The following is a 23009-nucleotide window of genomic DNA, read 5'->3' as shown; positions in this document are numbered from 1 at the left end:
AATTAAAAATCATTATTTTTTCACAAAAGTGATCTTTTTGCCCCCAATTTTTTATTTTCCCAAGGGTAAGAGAAGAAATTAGACCACAGAAGTTGTTGTGCAATTTGTCCTGAGTACGACGATACCCCATATGTGGGGGTAAACCACTGTTTGGGCGCATAGCAGAGCTCGGAAGGGAAGGAGTGCCATTTTACTTTTCAATGCAAAATTGACTGGAATTAAGATGGGACGCCATGTTGCGTTTGGAGAGCCCCTGATGTGCCTATACATTGAAACCCCCCACAAGTGACACCATTTTGGAAAGTAGACCCCCTAAGGAACTTATCTAGATGTGTTTTGAGAGCTTTGAACCCCCAAGTGTTTCACTACAGTTTATAACGCAGAGCCGTGAAAATAAAAATTCTTTTTTTTTTTCACAAAAATTATTTTTTAGCCCCCAGTTTTGTATTTTCACAAGGGTAACAGGATAAATTGGACCCCAAAAGTTGTTGTCCAATTTGTCCTGAGTACGCTGATACCCCATATGTGAAGGGGAACCACTGTTTGGGCGCATGGCAGAGCTCGGAAGGGAAGGAGCGCCATTTGGAATGCAGACTTAGATGGATTGGTCTGCAGGCGTCACGTTGCATTTGCAGAGCCCCTGATGTACCCAAACAGTAGCAACCCCCCACAATTGACCCCATATTGGAAACTAGACCTCCTACGGAACTTATCTAGATGTGTTGTGAGAACTTTGAACCCCCAAGTGTTTCACTACAGTTTACAACGCAGAGCCGTGAAAATAAAAAATCTTTTTTTTTTCCCACAAAAATGATTTTTAGCCCCCCCAATTTTTATTTTCCCAAGGATAACAAGAGAACTTCGACCCCAAAAGTTGTTGTCCAATTTGTCCCGAGTATTCTGATACCCCATATGTTGGGGTAAACCCCTGTTTGGGCGCACGGGAGAGCTCGGAAGGGAAGGAGCACTGTTTTACTTTTTCAACGCAGAATTGGCTGGAATTGAGATCGGACGCCATGTCGCGTTTGGAGAGCCCTTGGTGTGCCTAAACAGTGGAAACCCCCCCAATTCTACCTGAAACCCTAATCCAAACACACCCCTAACCCTAATCCCAACGGTAACCCTAACCACACCCCTAACCCTGACACACCCCTAACTCTAATCCCAACCCTAATCCCAACCGTAAATGTAATCCAAACCCTAACCCTAACTTTAGCCCCAACCCTAACCCTAACTTTAGCCCCAACCCTAGCCCCAACCCTAGCCCTAACCCTAGCCCTAACCCTAGCTCTAACCCTAACCCTAGCCCTAACCCTAGCTCTAACCCTAACCCTAGCCCTAACCCTAGCCCTAACCCTAACTCTTACCCTAGCCCTAACCCTAGCCCTAACCCTAGCTCTAACCCTAACCCTAGCCCTAACCCTAGTCCTAACCCTAATGGGAAAATGGAAATAAATACATTTTTTTATTTTTTTTATTTTTCGCTAAGGGGGTGATGAAGGGGGGTTTGATTTACTTTTATAGCGGGTTTTTTAGCGGATTTTTATGATTGGCAGCCGTCACACACTGAAAGACGCTTTTTATTGCAAAAAATATTTTTTGCGCTACCACATTTTGAGACCTATAATTTTTCCATATTTTGGTCCACAGAGTCATGTGAGGTCTTGTTTTTTGCGGGACGAGTTAACGTTTTTATTGGTAACATTTTCGGACACGTGACAGTTTTTGATCACTTTTTATTCGATTTTTGTGAGGCAGAATGACCAAAAACCAGCTATTCATGAATTTCTTTTGGGGGAGGTGTTTATACAGTTCCACGTTTGGTAAAATGGATAAAGCAGTTTTATTCGTCGGGTCAATACGATTACAGCGATATCTCATTGATATCATTTTTTTATGTTTTGGCGCTTTTATACGATAAAAGCTATTTTATAGAAAAAATTATTATTTTGGCATCGCTTTATTCTGAGAACTATAACTTTTTTATTTTTTTGCTTATGATGCTGTATGGCGGCTCGTTTTTTGCAGGACAAGATGACGTTTTCAGCGGTACCATGGTTATTTATATCCGTCTTTTTGATCGCGTGTTATTCCACTTTTTGTTCGGCGGTATGATGATAAAGCGGTTTTTTGGTTCGTTTTTTTTTTTTCTTACGGTGTTCACTGAAGGGGTTAACTAGTGGGACAGTTTTATAGGTTGGGTCATTACGGACGCGGCGATACTAAATATGTGTACTTTTATTGTTTTTTTTTGTTTTTTTTAGATAAAGAAATGTATTTATGGGAATAATATATTTTTTTTTTCTTTATTTAGGAATTTTTTTTTTTTTTTTTTTCACACGTGTGGAAATTTTTTTTTTAACTTTTTTACTTTGTCCCAGGGGGGGACATCACAGATCGCCCATCTGACAGTTTGCACAGCACTCTGTCAGATGGGCGATCTTACTTTCATCGGAGCAGGCTGCTCTGCAGCCGGCTCCGGACCCTGACCCGGAAGTACTCCCTGCAGGACCCGGATGCAGCCCCGTGGCCATTTTGGATCCGGAAACTGCAGGGAGAAGACGCTCGGTACAAGGTGAGTACATCACCTTGTACCGATCGTCTCAGGGAAGCCCGCAGGGAGCCCCCTCCCTGCGCAATGCTTCCCTGTGCAATGCTTCCCTATACCGCCGGTACACCGCGATCATGTTTCATCGCGGTGTGCCGGGGGTTAATGTGCCGGGGGCGGTCCGTGACCGCTCCTGGCACATAGTGCCTGATGTCAGCTGCGATAGGCAGCTGACACCCGGCTGCGATCGGCCGCGCTCCCCCCGTGAGCGCGGCCAATTGCATATGACGTACTATCCCGTCGGTGGTCATACGGGCCCACCCCACCTCGACGGGATAGTACGTCAGATGTCAGAAAGGGGTTAATGAAATAAATACACATGGGGTTTTAACATCTTTATTGTACGCTCAATCCAACTGACGTCCCTTGTCTTCTGAAAAAAGGGAAAATAAAAAAGCAACAATATCCCATACCTGTACGCCGTACAGTCATGTCCCACGATGTAAATCCATCTGAAAGGGTTAAATAATTTCACAACGAGGAGCCTGCTAATGCAGCTGCCCCTGGCTGTAAAAATTGGGGAGTGAATGGAATGCAGGGGAATGTAGCTTCGTAGACTTGCGGTGATGCGCCCCCTGGTGGCATAAACTCATGAACTCTAGCGTGGGAAAAGGTGTATTGGTGGTCGTTAAGCGGTTAAGTGGTGAAAAAAATCCCCAAATTTCTAAATAAAAAAAAGACCGTTTTCTGAGACCCATAGAGTCTCCACTTTTCGTGATCTGGGGCTGGGTGAGAGCTTATTTTTTGCGTGCCGAGCTGACGTTTTTATCAAAACCATTTTAGTGTAGATACAATCTTTTGATCGCCCGTTATTGCATTCCCAGCTTCAGCCTGCTCTGTGTAGCAGAAATGCTGAGCGGGGCTTATAGTTGTCCAGCAATGACAACCACAGGGTTCTCCTGCAAACCCCGGGTTATCATGCCAACCCTACATGGGCGGGATAAGTGATGTGCTTCTGGCGCGAATAAGTTAAAAGCTGTTGTCAGAGATTGACAACGGCATGTAACATGTTAACAGCCACGGGTGGATCGTGATTCCACCCATGGCTGTTAGGGGCACATATCAGTTAATGAAACCAACTGACATGTGCTGGAAAAGTTGTGGGCTCGTTACCGGAGCCCGCAGCAAACAGGGAGAAGCAACTTTTGACGTACCCATATGTCTAATGTTGGAAAGGGGTTAATAGTGCTACTATCTGTGTTTAATCAGTACTGTTGTTCCTGTATGATCCGCAGTCTGATGATGGCTGTTAACATCATCTCCCATAATCTCTTTACCATTATTAAAGACATACCGGGTGTTGCAGGTTCATGTGATAACATTTTATATGGTGAGGCTGACCCGACATTGCAATTGATTACTTTACTAAGCTTGGTGCTGCGTTCCTGTAATTATGGTAGTTCTGCTGTTGCATTCCTGTTCTGATGGTGGCTCTGGTGCAGTATTGCTATACTGATGACAGTACTGGTGTTTTATTCAAATGCTGATGATGGTTCTGGTGCTGTATTCATGTACTCATGATGTTTCTGATGATGTATTCATGTACTAATGGATGTCTGTTACTATATTTATGTACTGATAATGGCTCTGGTGCTGCATTCATATACTGATGGTTGTTGGGTGATGTATTCATGTACTGATGATATAGTTATGTACTGATGATGGCTCTGGTGCTGCATTTATGTACTGATGGTGGTTCTGGTGATGTATGCATGTATGATGGTGGTTCTTGTCCTGTAGTAATCTAAATGAGATCATCCTTAATTTGTCAGTGTAATGGATGGGGGGATTTAATGGCAGTTTACAATCTTTTTGAAAACATGTGTAGCTGTAACAGGTGGTCCAGCCACACTAGCTAATTTCCAAGCTCCTATAGAAAGACCTCCTAGCAGGGGCCCGGACATGTCCGATGGCACCAAAGGCGCCTCCCTAGGACTGTCCATTAAGGAGTTATGAAACATCTTAGGTTTTGAAGTTCTTAGCTGCTACATGCAAAGGGGGGGGGAATTTAGGTGCAGCCCAGGTGTCAGGAGGGAAGTGACTTCAAGGGGTTCAATGCTCGTGTATAGCATGGCCTATTGCTTTTTCAGGAGAGGCCATGACAACCTATCTTGTGGGGAGAAGTCAAGGAACAGAGAGGACCACCAGCCTCCTAAGTGGCAGCCCCACCCCACAAATTTTTTCATCTGACTGGTAACTGATTCATTTTCTGCATACTTTGTACTATCAGTATTTGTATTTGCATATCTGACAGTTCTATATATGTATAACCATTGTGTACAGTGTTTTGTCTAGTGTGCCCTGACGGCGATTAAATATATAATTTAAACTTGGGTTGCTGTTATCTTAATCCGCGAATCCACACGTCCATGTTCTAGGCTTAACTTTCCATGCTACCGAGGCTGGTTTCTAGTCCGATATAATCCAGATAACTGACTAGGCTTATATCTATCAAGGAACTGGTGGCAGTCCTACAGAGTTACTGTAGACTTTTCATTTTAGATGGGACAACCCCTTTAACTACTATCTGACTTTAGTCTGACTTAATAGAAAGGGGCGTGACCATTTAAAGTGCATAGGACAGCATAAACGCCTGAATAAGGCCCTGTTTGTAGGAATACATTTTACAATATTAATTTCTGTCACTGGAAGTACTGGAGCAATTTACCCCTTCATGACGTTCAGGTATTGATAGGTCCAAGGTAGTGTCCCTGTATTTGATATGGGCTCCGGCGCTAAGCTCGCATGTTTAACTTCACATAACAGCTGATCTGATCAACTGTCATGTACCCCTAATCACGAATCTACCTGCGGTTGTTAATACGTTAAATGCAGCTGTCAATCTCTGACAGCGGTATCTAACATGCGCTAACCGGAAGAAGTCATGACAGCAGGGGGTCGGCAGAAGACTCCCATGCCTGTCATTGTGAAGCTCATATGATTGCTGGCCCAAGGCAAACGGAAGATCATGATTTATGCTACACATAGCAGGGCTAAAGTCTTCTAAGGGGGCTATTGAAGCAATTAAAATATTTTTTTGTTGTTTAAAAAAAGTTAAACATAAAAGTTCAAATCACCCCTCTTTTGCCCCCATTCAAATTAAAACAATAAAAAATACCAGTTGTGTATCCCTGCGTTCGTTCAGAAATGTCCAATCTATCAAAATATAAAATAACTTAATGCTATCAGTAAACGGCATGACGAGAAAAAAAATTAAAATGTCAGAATTATGTTTTTTTGTTCATTGAAATAAAATACAATAACAGACAATCAAAATATTATATTTAACTCAAAACTGTATCAATAAAGTCAGCTCGGTGCACAAAAAAATAAGCCTTCACCCAGCCCCAGATCACAAAAAATGGAGATGTTACGGGTCTCGGAAAATGGCAAAAAAATTTTCCCTTACAAACTTTGGATTTTTTTTCACTACATAAAAAAAGAACCTATACATGTTTGGAATCTGCATACTCGTACAAACCTGGATAATAATAATGGCAGGTCAGTTTTAGAAATGATTGAACATGGTAAACAAAACATAATTGTGGAATTGCACTTTTTTTGCAATTTCACCACACACAAATTGTTTTTTCCTGTTTTCCAGTACAGTATGTGGTCAAATCATTCAAGCCCTCATATAAGTATATTAACGGAAAAATAAAAAAAAGTTATGGCTCTGGGAAGAAGAGGAGCAGAAAAACGAAGATGCAAAAACTGAAAATCCCAAGTTCGTGTAGGGGTTAAAGCCCATAGAGAACCTGTCTATACCTGTGAAGTGTTCTAGAAAAGCAAGTCAAGTGGAGAGCAAATACAGATAACACAAATGAGAGGAATGGCACAGAATGCAATGAAGGGAAAGTACTAAACAAACACTTTACAGTACTACTTACTACTACAAATCTTTGTAAATATTTGCATCTTATACTCAAAAGGCTATTACTATTTCAGATTTCAAGTTATGAAAGTATTTTTTGTCTTTAACTAAATGTAACCAAAACCTGCTAATCAGCCTCCTCTAATTCAAAAGAGCTTTTCAAGGTGAAGTGGTATTTAAAGGGAACCTGTCAGCAGGATTGTGCTGAGTAACATACAGACAGTGTGAGGTTGGCGCCATTATACTGATTAAAATGATACCAGGGTCTTGTGACTGTGGTTTAATCTTTATTTGCAGTTTTCAGATAACAAGATCTCTCAATGTCCTACCCCTATTTTACATACTGTACTGTATATCTGCGCGGCCGGAACCATTTTGGTGGAGACCACAAAGCAAAATGGCAGTGTCGTCTGCACAGTATCATCTATCGCTTTCTGAATTATGCTACTCCGCATGCACGGCCGGTGCCATTTCGAGGAAGAATTTTTTTTTCTAAAGAAAGTTATTTGATTAAATAAAATAAAAATATGGATATTATAAATCCGATCATGCTACAGCTGCGGCACCTGCATGATGAATGTAATTTATTTTTTTCTAACCATATTATATTCAGAATGTAAAATAGGGGGCAGGTCACTGTGGAATCAGTGACCTAACATTAGCCATAAGGATGCATATGTAAGCAGAGCACCACTTAAAGACGCCCCCCTCACAGGCCGCCCCGAAGCACGAGCATTTCATTAACCCCTTAACGACCGCCGATACGCCTTTTAACGGCGGCCGCTAAGGGTACTTAAACCACAGCGCCGTTAATTAACGGCGCTGTGGAAAAAGTGAATAGCGCCCCCCAGAGTCGGATTTTCTCTGGGGTCTCGGTTGCCGAGGGTAGCCGAGACCCCAGAGAACATGATTCGGGGGGTTTTTACCGACCCCCGAGTTGCGATCGCCGGTAATTAACCGTTTACCGGCGGTCGCAACAAAAAAAAAAAAAACGCGATTTGCCGTTTAATTTCTCTGTCCTCCGATGTGATCGCACATCGGAGGAAAGAGAAATGTGGTCCCCGATGGCCCCCAATAGCCCCCCAATACTTACCTACCTCCCCCGGTGCTCCTCGTGTCTCCCCATGGGCGCCGCCATCTTTTTTCCGGGAAAAAATGGCGGGCGCACGCGCAGTGCGCCCGCCGCCCGGCACCCGGATGTTCTTTGGGGTCTCGGCTGCCGGGGGTAGCCGAGACCCCAAAGAACATGATCGGGGTCGATTTGCACCGACCCCTGCTTTGCGATCGCCGGTAATTAACAGTTTACCGGCGACCGCAAAAAAAAAAAAAAAAAAGCGATCAGTTATTTCTCTGTCCTCTGATGTGATCGCACATCAGAGGACAGAGAAATAGGGGGATTCGGGGACCCTATCATACTCACCCGGGGTCCCTGGGTCCTCTTCTCTCTTCTCCTGCCAGCCGGCTTTTTCATCATGGCGGGCGCATGCGCAGTGCGCCCGCCATCTGCTGCCATCTGCCGGCCGGCAGGAGAAGACAAGTTGGGGCTAAAATTAGGGTTAGGGTTAGGGTTAGAGTTAGGGTTAGAGTTAGGGTTAGGGTTGGGGCTAAATTTAGGGTTAGGGCTAGGGTTAGGGTTAGGCTACTTTCACACTAGCGTTTTTTGGCTTCCGTCGCAATGCGTCGTTGGAGAAAAAACGCATCCTGCAAAAGTGCTTGCAGGATGCGTTTTTTCTCCATTGGCTTGCATTAGCGACGCATTGCGACGGATTGCCACATGTCGCATCCGTCGTGCGACGGATGCGTCGTGCTTCGGCGGACCGTCGACACAAAAAAAACTACATGTAACTTTTTTGTGCGACGTGTCCCACATATTTCAGTGCCACGTGCCACGTATTTAAGTGACACGTGCCACGTATCAAAGTGCCACGTGCCACATATTTCAGTGCCACGTATCAAAGTGCCACGTGCCACGTATCAAAGTGCCACGTATCAAAGTGCCACGTGCCACGTATCAAAGTGCCACGTGCCACGTATCAAAGTGCCACGTGCCACATATTTCAGTGCCACGTGCCACGTATCAAAGTGCCACGTGCCACGTATCAAAGTGCCACGTGCCACATCTTTCAGTGCCACGTGCCACGTATTTAAGAGACACGTGCCACGTATCAAAGTGCCACGTGCCACATATTTCAGTGCCACGTATTTAAGTGACACGTGCCACGTATCAAAGTGCCACGTGCCACATATTTCAGTGCCACGTATCAAAGTGCCACGTGCCACGTATCAAAGTGCCACGTGCCACGTATCAAAGTGCCACGTGCCACGTATCAAAGTGCCACATATTTCAGTGCCACGTATCAAAGTGCCACGTGCCACGTATCAAAGTGCCACGTGCCACATCTTTCAGTGCCACGTATTTAAGTGACACGTGCCACGTATCAAAGTGCCACGTATCACGTATTTCAGTGCCACGTATTTAAGTGACACGTATCACGTATAAGTGCCACGTGTCACGTATTTAATTGCCACATATTTAAGTGCCACGTATCAAGATTTTCCATGGAGAACAGACACATCCAGAGATATGTCTGCTCTCCACGGCTGCAGCAACACACTGACAGGAGCCATAGTTCCTGTCGGTGTGTCACTGCGCATGCGCGAGCGAGTTTACCGGCGGTCATTGACCCCGGCACTCTCGCTTAACGGCAGTGCTGCGTGGGAAAGTTCAACGCAGCTGTACTGCTGTTAACCGAGACGCCGGAGTCATTGAACTCCGGAACAGTACGCGATACACTGCTAGGAGCTTCGCTCCTGGCAGTGTATCGCCGGAGAGCAGCCGATCGGCGTGGGACACTCGTTTTATGGATTCTGCGGACAGGGAGTATGAATTTGGTTTATTATTTTTGGATTTTTTCCTGGAGGATCGAGGGCTTCGCCTACAAGTGTGCTGTTGGTGAGTATATACTCTGTGTTATATGTTGTATGTACTGTGTGTCATGTATGTGTATTGTGTGTAGGTGTTTTGTGTAACTTTACAATTGTGCTAAGTCGCCGGACACAGGGACAACTCTCCCATCCTAATACCGGATGGGAGTAGTAGTCCCATACGGCGACTTAGCACAATGGTGGCACTAGCGTCGCATGGGGACACACACACGCACACACACGCACACACACGCACACACACACACAGAAGGACTCCATGCTGCTTCACTGGGGGGCGGGGGCTTCCCTCTTCCTGTCCGACGTCACGTCCGGTCCTGGGTGTCAACCCCTCCGTACAAAGACGCCGACACCCAGGACAAAGGCGCTGTGTGTGGAAGGTAATATGGGGCCCTAGGGGGATACGCAGACACGCCGCTGCGTAAAGAATTGACATGTCAATTCTTTTTACGCCGGCGTGTTTGCAGACAAAAGCGCCGCGTTTTTTTGCGGTGTGTCTGAACGGCAAAGTGAATTTCTCATTCACTTTGCCGGCAGACGAAAATGACATTGCGCATTTTTGAAAAGCGCCCGCAAAATAGCGCTCAAAAATGCGCTATGTCTGAAAGTAGCCTAAGGCTTCTTTCACACTTGCGTCGGTACGGGGCGGTCGCAATGCGTCGGCCCGATGTACCGACGCACGTTGTGAAAATTGTGCACAACGTGGGCAGCGGATGCAGTTTTTCAACGCATCCGCTGCCCAGTCTATGTCCTGGGGAGGAGGGGGCAGAGTTACGGCCACGCATCCGCGGAAATGGCGGACGCGACGTACAAAAAAAAGGTTACATTGAACTTTTTTTGTGACGACGGGGGCTAAAGTTATGGTTAGGGTTGGGGCTAAAGTTAGGGTTGGGGCTAAAGTTAGGGTTAGAGTTGGGATTAGGGTTAGGGTTTGGATTAGGGTTGGGATTAGTGTTACGTTTGGGATTAGGGTTGGGATTAGGGTTAGGGTTGGGATTAGGGTTAGGGGTGTGTTGGATTTAGGGTTTTGATTAGGGTTATGGTTAGGGTTGAGATTAGGGCTGTTTTGGGATTAGGGTTGTGATTATCGTTAGGGTTGTGATTAGGATTATGGATCGGGTTGAGATTAGGGTTAGGGCTGTGTTGGGGTTAGGGTTGGAGTTAGAATTGGGGGGTTTCCACTGTTTAGGTACATCAGGGGGTCTCCAAACACGACAGCCAATTTTGCGCTAAAAAAGTCAAATGGTACTCCCTCCCTTCTGAGCTCTGCCGTGCGCCCAAACAGTGGTTTACCCCCACATATGGGGCATCAGCGTACTCGGGATAAATTGGACAACAACTTTTGGGGTCCAATTTCTCCTGTTACCCTTGTGAAAATAAAAACTTGGGGGCTAAAAATCTTTTTTGTTGGAAAAAAATATATTTTTTTATTTTCACTACTCTGCATTATAAATTTCTGTGAAGCACTTGAGCTTTCAAAGTTCTCACCACATATCTAGATAAGTTCCTTAGGGGGTCTAGTTTCCAAAATTTGGTCACTTGTGGGGGTTTCTACTGTTTAGGTACATTAGGGGTCTGCAAACGCAACATAACGCCCGCAGACAATTCTATCAAAGTCTGCATTGCAAAATGGCGCTCCTTCCCTTCCGAGCTCTGCCGTGCGCCCAAACAGTGGTTTACCCCCACATATGGGGTACCAGCATACTCAGGACAAATTGGACAACAACTTTTGGGGTCCAATTTCTCTTGTTACCCTTGTGAAAATAAAAATTTGGGGGCTAAAAAAATCTTTTTTGTGGGAAAAAAAATATTTTTTATTTTCACTACTCTGCATTATAAACTTCTGTGAAGCACTTGGGCATTCAAAGTTCTCACCACATATCTAGATAAGTTCCTTGGGGGGTCTATTTTCCAAAATGGGGTCACTTGTTGGGGGTTTCTACTGTTTAGGTACATTAGGGGTCTGCAAAGGCAACATAACGCCCGCAGACAATTCTATCAAAGTCTGCATTCCAAAATGGCACTCCTTCCCTTCCGAGCTCTGCCATGCGCCCAAACAGTGGTTTACCCCCACATATGGGGTACCAGCATACTCAGGACAAATTGGACAACAACTTTTGGGGTCCAATTTCTCTTGTTACCCTTGTGAAAATAAAAACTTGGGGGCTAAAAAATCTTTATTGTTAAAAAATATATATTTTTTATTTTCACGACTCTGCATTATAAACTTCTGTGATGCACTTGGGCATTCAAAGTTCTCACTACACATCTAGATAAGTTCCATGGGGGGTCTAGTTTCCAAAATGGGGTCACTTTTGGGGGGTTTCTGCTGTTTAGGCACATCAGGGGCTCTCCAAACGCGACATGGCGTCCGATCTCAATTCCAGTCAATTTTGCATTGAAAAGTCAAATGGCGCTCCTTTGCTTCCGAGCTCAGCCATGCGCCCAAACAGTGGTTTACCCCCACATATGGGGTGTCGGCGTACTCAAGACAAATTGTACAACAGCTTCTGGGGTCCATTTTCTCCTGTTACCCTTGGTAAAATAAAAATTTGGAGGCAAAAAGATCATTTTTGTAGAAAAAATGCGATTTTTTTATTTTCACGGCTCTACGTTATAAACTTCTGTGAAGCACCTGGGGGTTTAAAGTGCTCACCACACATCTAGATAAGTTCCTTAAGGGGTCTAGTTTCCAAAATGGTGTCATATGTGGGGGGTCTCTACTGTTTAGGCACATCAGCGGCTCTCCAAACGTGACATGGCGTCCGATCTCAATTCCAGCCAATTCTACATTGAAAAAGTAAAACGACACTCCTTCTCTTCCAAGCTCTGCGGTGCGCCCAAACAGTGGTTTACCCCCATATATGGGGTATCGACGTACTCAGGAGAAATTGCACAACAACTTTTGTGGTCTAATTTCTCCTGTTACCCTTGTGAAAATAAAAATTTTGGGGCAAAAAGATCATTTTTGTAGAAAAAATGAGATTTTTTATTTTCACGGCTCTACGTTATAAACTTCTGTGAAGCACTTGGGGGTTCAAAGTGCTCACCACACATCTAGATAAGTTCCTTGGGGGGTCTAGTTTCCAAAATGGTATCACTTGTGGGGGGTTTCCACTGTTTAGGCACATCAGGGACTCTCCAAACGCGACATGGCATCCGATCTCAATTCCAGCCAATTCTGCATTGAAAAAGTCAAACGGTGCTCCTTCACTTCCAAGCTCTGCGGTGCGCCCAAACAGTGGTTTACCTCCACATATGGGGTATCGACGTACTCAGGAGAAATTGCACAACAACTTTTGTGGTCTAATTTCTCCTGTTACCCTTGTGAAAATAAGAATTTGTGGGCGAAAAAATCATTTTTGTGAAAACAAATGCGATTTTTTATTTTCACGGCTCTACGTTATAAACTTCTGTGAAGCACTTGGGGGTTCAAAGTGCTCACCACACATCTAGATAAGTTCCTTGGGGGGTCTAGTTTCCAAAATGGTGTCACTTGTGGGGGGTTTCCACTGTTTAGGCACATTAGGGGCTCTCCAAACGCGACATGGCGTCCGATCTCAATTCCAGCCAATTCTGCATTGAAACAGTCAAACGGTGCTCCTTCACTTCCAAGCTCTGCGGTGCGCCCAAACAGTGGTTTACCTCCACATATGGGGTATCGGCGTACTCAGGAAAAATTGCACAACAAAATTTGTGGTTAAATTTCTGTTTTTACACTTGTGAAAATTAAAAAAAATGGTTCTGAAGTAAAATGTTTGCAAAAAAAAGTAAAATGTTAATTTTTTTCTTCCACATTGTTTTAGTTCCTGTGAAGTACGTAAAGGGTTAATAAACTTCTTGAATGTGGTTTTGAGCAGCTTGAGGGGTGCAGTTTTTAGAATGGTGTCACACTTGGTTATTTTCTATCATATAGACCCCTCAAAATCACTTCAAAGGTGATGTGGTCCCTAAAAAAAACATGGTGTTGTAAAAATGAGAAATTGCTGGTCAACTTTTAACCCTTATAACTCCCTAACAAAAAAAAAATTGTTTCCAAAATTGTGCTGATGTAAAGTAGACATGTGAGAAATGTTATTTATTAACTATTTTTGTGACATATCTCTCTGATTTAAGGGCATAAAAATACAAAGTTTGAAAATTGCAAAATTTTAAATATTTTCGCCATATTTCCATTTTTTTCATAAATAATCGCAAGTAATATCGAAGAAATGTTACCACTAACTTGAAGTACAACATGTCACGAAAAAACAATCTCAGAATCAGCGGGATCCGATAAAGCGTTCCAGAGTTATAACCTCATAAAGTGACACTGGTCAGAATTGTAAAAATTGGCTCGGTCATTAAGTACCAAATTGGCTCTGTCACTAAGGGGTTAACTGAAAACTACAAATAAAGATTAAACAAACACTAGATGGATTTCATCAACCCAGGTATCATTTTAGTCAGTATCACGGTGCCAACCTGACACTGTCTATAAGTTACTCAGCACAATCCTGCTGAGGGGTTCCCTTTAATTTCATGGTATTGTTTAGTAGTCAGGCACCAATGGTTTACATTTGTGGCTAACCTCTAAAATAAATGTGTTGCAAAATGTATTTTTTTATTAATAATTATTGATAATTGATTACATAATTAGTATTTACTAATTTTTTATGCAGCCATTGGGGGATGTCATGTAATTTTCATAACCAGCAGAGGCAAAGCCCATGGCTGGGGGTGGATGTTAATAACCTGGGAAAAGGGACAATATTCCAAAAGGTTCCCAGACTATTAATAACAGCTCACAGCTATTTGCTTAGCCTTTCCTGGTGAATTGATGGGGACCCCAGAAAAAAAAATGAAGTTGGGTCCCCAATAAATTCAAACCAGCAAAGGCTTAACAGACAGCTGTCTGCTGATATTGATAGCCTGTGAAGGGGCCAGAGATATTGCCTCCCCCAGGATACCAATATCGGCCCTCAGCCGCCCCAGAAGTTGCACATAAGATGCACAAAATCTGGGGCTTAGCCTCACTCTTCCCACTTGCCCTGTGTCAGTGGCAAGTAGGGTAATAGGGTTAGAGTTGATATCAGCTTTGTATTGTCAGCTGACATCAAGCCCAGAGGTTAGTAACGGAATGCGTCTATAAGACGCCCCATTACTAACCCCATAGTAAGTTTTGAAATAAACACACAGCAAGAATAAAAGCTTTTATCTAATATATAAAGCTGAATGTGTGTATGTATGTATGTATGTATGTATGTATGTATGTATGTATGTATGTATGTGTGTATGTCCGGGATTGGCATCTGAACCGTCGCAGCTACAGCCACAAAATTTTGCACAGTCACACGTCTGGACCCCGAGAGTGTCATAGGCTATGTTGTGAGGTGAAATTTTAACCCCGCGCTTTCCAATTCACCAAACAATTTTGCCCCTATCTACATAATGGGGAAAAAGTGAAAGGAAAAGTGTTGGAGGCGTCGCAGCTACAGGCACAAAATTTTGCACAGTCACACGTCTGGACCCCGAGAGCGTCAAAGCTATGTTGTGAGGTGAAATTTTAACCCCGCGCTTTCCAATTCACCAAACAATTTTGCCCCTATCTACATAATGGGGAAAAAATGAAAGGAAAAGTGTTGGAGGCAAATTAACAGCTGCCAGATGTGAACAAGGGGGACTTAAAGAATGAGAGCGATGGCGCCAAAGAGTATATACTGTACAGTTGCTAAGGTGGGGCCCCAACATGGGATAATCACCACACCACCACGGGGATATGAACACACACAAAATGCGCCACACACTACCACGTGCTCGAACACATATACCACCCTCAGCGCACATTTCACCACACATACACCAACCTCGCCACATAAAAGTCGAAACACAAAAGTCGCCGCTCAAAACTCGCCATGCGCAAAACTCTCCACATGCAAAACTCGCCACACGTGCAAAACTCGCCACATGGAAAACTCGCCACATGCAAAACTTGCACACGCGGAAAAATTGCCACATGCACAAAAGTTGCAACACATGCAAAAGTTGCCTCACACAAAACTTGCACATACTCAAAAGGCACCACACATAAAACTCGCCACGCGCAAAACTCGCCATGCACAAATCTTGCTGCACACAACTTGCTACACTAACCTGTCACATGCAACTCGACACACAAAAAGTTGCTACACGCATGTCGCCACACAAAACTCATCTCACAAAAGTTGCTACATGCATGTCGCCACACGCAACTCAACACACACAACTTGACACATGAAACTCGCCCTAAAACACACAGAAGTCTGGTATTATCCTTCAAAAATAAAAATCTGATTAATAAGCAGACAAACTACAAGAGCAACAATTGTACCATATAGGAAATACGGCAGCTGTCAGTCACATGACCTGTCTATTATGTGTATGTGTGAGCTAATATATACTGCCAGGGGGGAGGGCTTCCTGTTGGCTGGGGATTTATCAGGCTGCCAATAGCAACCAATCACAGCTCAGCTTCTATTTTGCTACAGTTAATTAATCTGAGCTCTGATTGGTTAATATAGGCAACAAAGACATTCTCAGTATAACAAAGCTAATATATGTTAAGAAATGCTTCTATTAGCTTAGTTTTTGCCTTTTAATAATTACATTTCTATCTATTTGTTTTGTGGTTTTTGTGTGCAGAATAAATTTTTGTTAACACATTCTATTTTGCTAACAGCAGTCATTAACCCGGGCGAAGCCGGGTAGTACAGCTAGTTTGAAATAAAACTCAACTCCATGTTTACACATTTATTAAAAAATAAAAAACAAAGTTGTACTCACCTTTACGCCTAAAATCCATTGAAGCGCATGTTCCCTATAAAAAACAAAATTAATAAGCAACCATGTCCCTCATCTGTCCGACGTGAGGATAATCCAAACTGTCCCACACCGAAATCCATCTCTGTGACATCTGGTTTACAAACTAAACAGTGGCATGATGTGACCATCCAGGCTAAAAACCAGGAGAGAATGAGCTGCTGCAAGTGCAGCTACAGTGACGAGCGGTGACGTTATAGAGGTTACCGTCGATCACTGAAGCTGCGTTCCCACAGGCAGTTCACAGTGAGACGGGACGATGAACTACGGTGACCTCAATGAGAGGTCTCCTGGTTTTCAGCCTGAACGGTCGCATCATGTTATCATTAAGTTTGAAAACCAGATGTCGAAGAGATGGATTATGATGTGCTATTTCAAATAAAGTATTTTATTCTTGCTGTGCGTTTATTTCAAAACTTACTATGGGATTCGTAATGGGTGTTGAAAATACAAAGCTGACATGATCACCAGTAAAGGCTAAGCAAACAGCTGTGAGCTGTTATTAATAGCCTGAAAACCTTTTGAGATATTGTCCCTTTTCCCAGATTATTAACATCAGCCTCCAGCTATGCAGCTATGGGTTTTCCCTCTGCTGTTTGTGAAAATCACATGGGAGCCCACAGTAATTTTTTTTATTTTTATTTAATTCTTAATTTTACACAGTGGGTACTGAATACAATTCTCATCATTGTCACCTGGTCATGTGATCACAGGAAGATCAGGCGACAAAGATGAGAGATGCCTTCAGCAGCCAGCGCTTGGGATCAGTGCAAACTGTACTGCTTTTCCCAGGTGCCGGTACGTGTCACACAGATAGCACACGGATGCCACACAGATGTGAAACACAGACACACAGCAAAAGGATACGTGGATGTCACATACGGATGCCACACGAACATGGACCACAGATCTCACCAGTACTGTTTTTTCCTGTGCAGGAATCACCAGGATGTGTGAAGCAAGTCCTACAAACCGCAAATACGGTAGCCTCAGGGTATAAGAAACTGTGGTTGGTATCTGACAGCATCTCCTACACTGACTGCCTCACCTGGGAACGCCCACTGGGTTGTCCAGTTCTCAGCTGTGGGTGGAGTTGTGAGCTATTTTATTGTAGTCCAGAGTAATGCTTTTAACTACAATTTCCCTTGTCAATGCTCACACAGTGTATCTAACCCCATCCTGTGTGATACACACCGTGTATTTAACCCCATTCTGTGTGATGCACTGGGTGTATCTAATCCCATCCTGTATGATACACTGTGTGTATCATTCAAGATGGGATTAAATATAGGCCTTAGGGTACCGTCACACAGTACCATTTACATCGCTACGACGGCACGATTCGTGACGTCGCAGCGTCGTATGAGTATCGCTCCAGCGTCGTAGACTGCGGTCACACGTTGCAATCACGGCGCTGGAGCGATGCTGAAGTCCCCGGGTAACCAGGGTAAACATCGGGTTACTAAGCGCAGGGCCGTGCTTAGTAACCCGATGTTTACCGTGGTTACCAGCGTAAAAGTAAAAAAAAACAAACCGTACATACTCACCATCTGATGCCCGTCAGGTCCCTTGCCGTCTGCTTCCTGCTCTCACTGAGATCCGGCCGTACAGTGAGAGCAGAGCGCAGCGGCGACGTCACCGCTGTGATCTGCTCTCACTTTCCGGCCGGCAGACAGTAAGAGCGGAAAGCAGACGGCAAGGGACCTGACGGGCATCAGATGGTGAGTATGTACGGTTTGTTTGTTTTTACTTTTACGCTGGTAACCACGGTAAACATCGGGTTACTAAGCGCGGCCCTGCGCTTAGTAACCCGATGTTTACCCTGGTTACCAGCGAACGCATCGCTGGATCGCTGTCACACACAACGATCCAGCGATGACAGCGGGAGATCCAGCGACGAAAGAAAGTTTCAAACGATGTGCTACGACGTACGATTCTCAGCTGGGTGCCTGATCGCAGTAGCGTGTCAGACACTGCGAGATCGTAACGATATCGCTACAACGTCACGAATCGTACCGTCGTAGCGATAAAAGTGCCACTGTGTGACGGTACCCTTAGCGGAGCGTAACTAAACCCCATACTACGTGACACACTATGGGTATCTAATCCAATCGCATAATACAGTCCACGTATTTAATTCCAGTGAGGGATAAAGTTTATATCTAATACCAGAGCGAGATATAGTCCCTGTATTTAATCCCAGCACATGATACAATCTACTGAGCCACGTATCTAATCCAAGTGCGTGATACAGTCTACGTATCTAATCCCAGCGTGTGATACAGTCAACGTATCTAATCCTACTGCATTTTATATTCTGCGTATCTACTCCCAGTGTGTGATACAGTCTTCGTGTCTAAACTCCAGCTTATGATACAGTTAATATTTAAAAAAAATTAAACTAGTACATTACATTTTAGCAATTTTTCAAAAACATTTTTTTTTCATGACATTCCCTTTAAAACAGACAACCACATACGGTAGTTACTTACTTAGTCCAGTGAATGCAAGCATCTGTTGCAGATGAAGTGTTAGAATAATATCCCACAGGACATGGTGTGCAGACAGTATTTTTATTTGACTGAACTATGAGGGGGAAAGAAATGCAAACCGTAAGGTGCATGTTCCTGAAATATCTACTAGTAAATAAATTGTACAAAACAGATCATTCTGAAAATGCTCCACCCCCCCCCCCCCAAAAAAAAAAAAACTGAGTAGTTACCTGGAAATTGCACTCCAAATCCAGGGAGACACCTGTCATTCTCCATACATATGTCTTGTTTTACATCAAAGTAATATCCTTCAAAGCACTCACATTCCCGAGGGTATGTACTGTTCCCCTTAAAAGTCTCGCGTAATGCATTTCCTGCCAGAAGACAAGTTTCATAGTTGTACATGTAATTCTGCAATTCATATGGATCTCATCTTCCACACAATTCAATAACACAAATGAAAACATTCTTTATAGGAATAAAGACAATCTACAAAAAAAAGTGTTTCATATTTAAATAAATCTGAATAGTTTTAGGTTATGTTTTCACTGTATTTTACCCTTACATCGGTGGTTTCTTCGGAGCTTACGTCTGAAGCTCTGGAAGTTACTGTGTACTTTGTCAGACATCACTTTTGGCAATATATGTCTATTTGAAGCAGGCTACAAGATATGCTGCCTGCGTTTTGAAGCCCACCTCAATTTGGCGTATATGATCTGATAATGGACACCGTGTCTGCATCATTACAGTCAATGCTCCTGTCAGCACATACACCAGAATCCAGATTCCAGGCCTTCAGACATGAGCCCTGAAGGAGCCAGACATGATGGTAAAACACTAAGGCTACTTTCACACTAGCGTTAACTGCAATCCGTCACAATGCGTCGTTTTGCCGAAAAAACGCATCCTGCAAAAGTGTTTGCAGGATGCGTTTTTTCACCATTGATTAACATGAAGCGACGCATTGTGACGGATTGCCACACGTCGCACCCGTCGTGCAACGGATGCGTCGTGCAGTGGCGGACCGTCGGGAGCAAAAAAACGCTACATGTAACGTTTTTTGCTCACGACGGTCCGCTTTTTCCGACCGCGCATGCGCGGCCGGAACTCCGCCAGAACTCCGCCCCCACCTCCCCGCACCTCACAATGGGGCAGCGGATGCGCTGGAAAAATGCATCCGCTGCCCCCGTTGTGCGGCGGAGACAACGCTAGCGTCGGGAACGTCGGCCCGACGCACAGCGACGGGCCGAGCCTGACGCTAGTGTGAAAGTAGCCTAAGTGAACATAGCCTTAGACTGAAAAGTTACACTGTGTTACAAAGGTTTTGTCCCTTGGACAATTTTGAATGTTCCTGATAGATTTTTTCATGCTGATTTCAGAAATGACTTCAGATTTTTCCTATCACGTAAGGTTTTTGAGAAATTATACGAAACATTATAATATGTTACAATTCTAAAAACTCATATGAACTTTTTCTGAAACAGTATATTCTGAATTTTCCACTGAAATAACATAAATAGCTGATCTACACATATGCAAGCACTTATTATGCGAATTGCATGCAGGCGCAGTCAATCATCCGGCTGACCGTGTGCGGAGCATACCACATCTCCTGTGCAGGGGAGGAATCAAAAGACAATTCTGACATTACAGCAGGAGATTGAGGTAAAATATTTCACTGACTGTTTTTAAACAATATTTTCATATTGTTGTTGATGGCAGATTGCTATGAGTGCCACCCTGTGGTCGGCGCTCATAGCAAGCATGTAAATCTGCTGCATAGAGGTGAGGTGAGCTGAGCATCACCTCTATGTAGCAGAGGCGATCATGCTATGGCAGCTTCTATCATATAAACTCAAAGAGAAACGGAGTACAAGTCCACTTGAGAAAATATATAAATTACTTTTTATTAGTCAAAAAAACATCTGATGTACAGTAAAATCACATTGAATACAATATATAAACTGGACAGTGAGGAGAGCTAGGAAAGAACACTGAAAAAATCACTGCGATAGTATCCCCAAATTTTCTCTGCTAATTTTAATTAGTAAAGTGCTAGTAGTGCATTGTATCGGAAGAGGGAGGAGACCCAGACTGGCCACTATATTAGTTTTACAGGGATCCCCTTATAAAGTCTATTTCAAAATGGTACCATGTTGAGCCTGGCTAAATCCCTCTTACCCATTGTAGCGGAGACACAGGGGACACCACCGGAGCCCCAACGCGCGTTTCGCGTCGGCTTCGTCAGGGGGCGGTGCAGTGTATTGAATTATGCTGGTTTTTATCGTGTCCGGACACCGGATCCATATGTCCCTAATTGCGGCGCATGTCGCATGTTGATCACGCCGGGAACTGCATCATGTTAGGCGCCCAGCATGGCGCCGCGGCCCACAGCCGCGTACATGTGACGCCACTGAGCCGCAGACGTCATTAGGAGGCGCCGCCCACGATGCCCCGAGGTACGGACCACAACAGACATGCGCACTAGGGAACAAGATGCCCGATGCATCCAGCAACCGTATCGCAAAGGTATCTTATTCATCATGGTTTACTGCTGTGCGACTATATGTTGTATGCATACTAATAATACATAGTATGCAATCCCCCAATCGATTGGCATGTGATAATCTAAATATACGTGAATGTATAAATAAAAAAGAAAAGAAAAGGAAAAAGAAAAGTGAAAGCAGGGAAAACAACCACAATAATACAAAGTGAAATAAGCAAATGAAAAAACATATATAAAAGCATATATAGTAAATATATATCCCATTCTATTATATAAATGTGACAAAAATCCAACTAAATCATTATTATACACCATATTCGTTAATAAAAAAGTGCGATTTATATATATATTGCCAAACATAGGGATTTCAGTTCTCCATCGATCGCACAGCCCATAATGTCCAAGGCCTAATAAGACGGCCCCTAACTGAAATCGGCATCATATCTGGATCCAACATATTCACTCCGGACACGGCAAATTATTTGCATAAATGTGATGGGAGGCAAGATCATAGCTACATGACAAAGATAAAAGACAAAGAGTAAATAACACAATACACAACACACAATTAAAAAAAGAAGAACATATACAAAATGCAGGAGACATAAAATTATTATAAAAAGGAACTAAAGCTCAGACTCTCATTGAGCTCTAATGGAGCAATGGTGTTCAACAACGTAATCCATCTACACTCACATTGTGCAAGACGGCGTTTCAGATCTCCTCCTCTGATACCTGTATGTATCCTATCAATCCCCCAGATTTTTAGATGTTTAGGGTTACAGTCATGATGTAAACGGAAATGCCTAGGTATTGGTTTTAAATTTTCCACATCTTCCACCCCCCGAGCACCCATGATATCCCGTACGTGTTCTCGTACACGCACCCGTAATTCACGGGACGTTAATCCAACATATATTAGCTTGCATGTACATACCGCGTAGTATACCACACCGGACGTACTGCAAGTAATATGTTTCCTTATTTCAAAGGTTTTTCCGTCTGACGAAGTGAAAGATGTGGATCTAACCAAATTCCTACATGCCATGCAGCTCCCGCACGGGAAAAATCCATTTTTTTGTTGTCCAACTCCAAAAATACTAGGAGTCTTGGCCACATAGTGACTGTGCACCAAAATGTCCCGTATATTGGTACTTCTCCGTGCTGTCATTAGAGGCTGCTCTGATAGGCATTTCCGTAATGCTGGGTCAGTTAATAAAACCGGCCAATGTTTGTTCATGATAGATCTCATAATATCCCATTTGTGATTGTATGTGGATACAAATCTGGGTTGACCGTCCCATTCTTTTCTCTTTTTGTTCCCATTTTTTCCACCAGCCAATAATGCATCTCTTTTAGTTTTTTTGGCTCTTACATAGCCCTTCCTAATGGAGCGACCACTATACCCTCTTTGTCTAAATCGCTCCCCAAGGTCCACCGCCTGCCTCTCAAATGATAGATCTGAGGTGCAAATCCTCCGGGCACGAAGGAACTGCCCAATGGGGATGGCTCTTATCGTGGAGGGTGGATGCGACGATGTGGAGTGCAGGAGGGCATTGACCGCGGTTTCCTTTCTGTACATATCTGTATAAATGAGGCCGTTTTCTTGCACTCTTAACGTAATGTCAAGAAAGGAAATTTCATTTTGATGATACAAATATGTGAGTCTGATATTGGAATCATTGTGGTTCAAGCCCACCATAAAATCTTGCAACTCAGAGACAGGGCCATGCCAGATAAACAGGA

General features: G+C 43.7%; 1 protein-coding gene across 1 annotated transcript in view; it reads right to left on the bottom strand.

Moving 5' to 3' along the window:
* The window catches only part of TNFRSF11A (TNF receptor superfamily member 11a), a 191236-nt gene that overhangs the window by 32808 nt on the left and 135419 nt on the right, over positions 1–23009 (bottom strand). Inside the window, exons 4-5 of the mRNA XM_077269740.1 lie at positions 18985–19128; positions 18755–18848 (exon numbers count right to left, since the gene is read on the bottom strand). Of these exons, the coding sequence (XP_077125855.1) occupies positions 18755–18848; positions 18985–19128 (238 nt within the window). The remainder of the gene's footprint in view (positions 1–18754; positions 18849–18984; positions 19129–23009) is intronic.

Source organism: Ranitomeya variabilis, chromosome 6 (assembly GCF_051348905.1).
Source record: "Ranitomeya variabilis isolate aRanVar5 chromosome 6, aRanVar5.hap1, whole genome shotgun sequence".
In the NCBI taxonomy this organism is placed as follows: domain Eukaryota; kingdom Metazoa; phylum Chordata; class Amphibia; order Anura; family Dendrobatidae; genus Ranitomeya; species Ranitomeya variabilis.
Note: the sequence above shows the minus strand (reverse complement) of the source record. Positions and strands in the feature narration are given on the sequence as shown.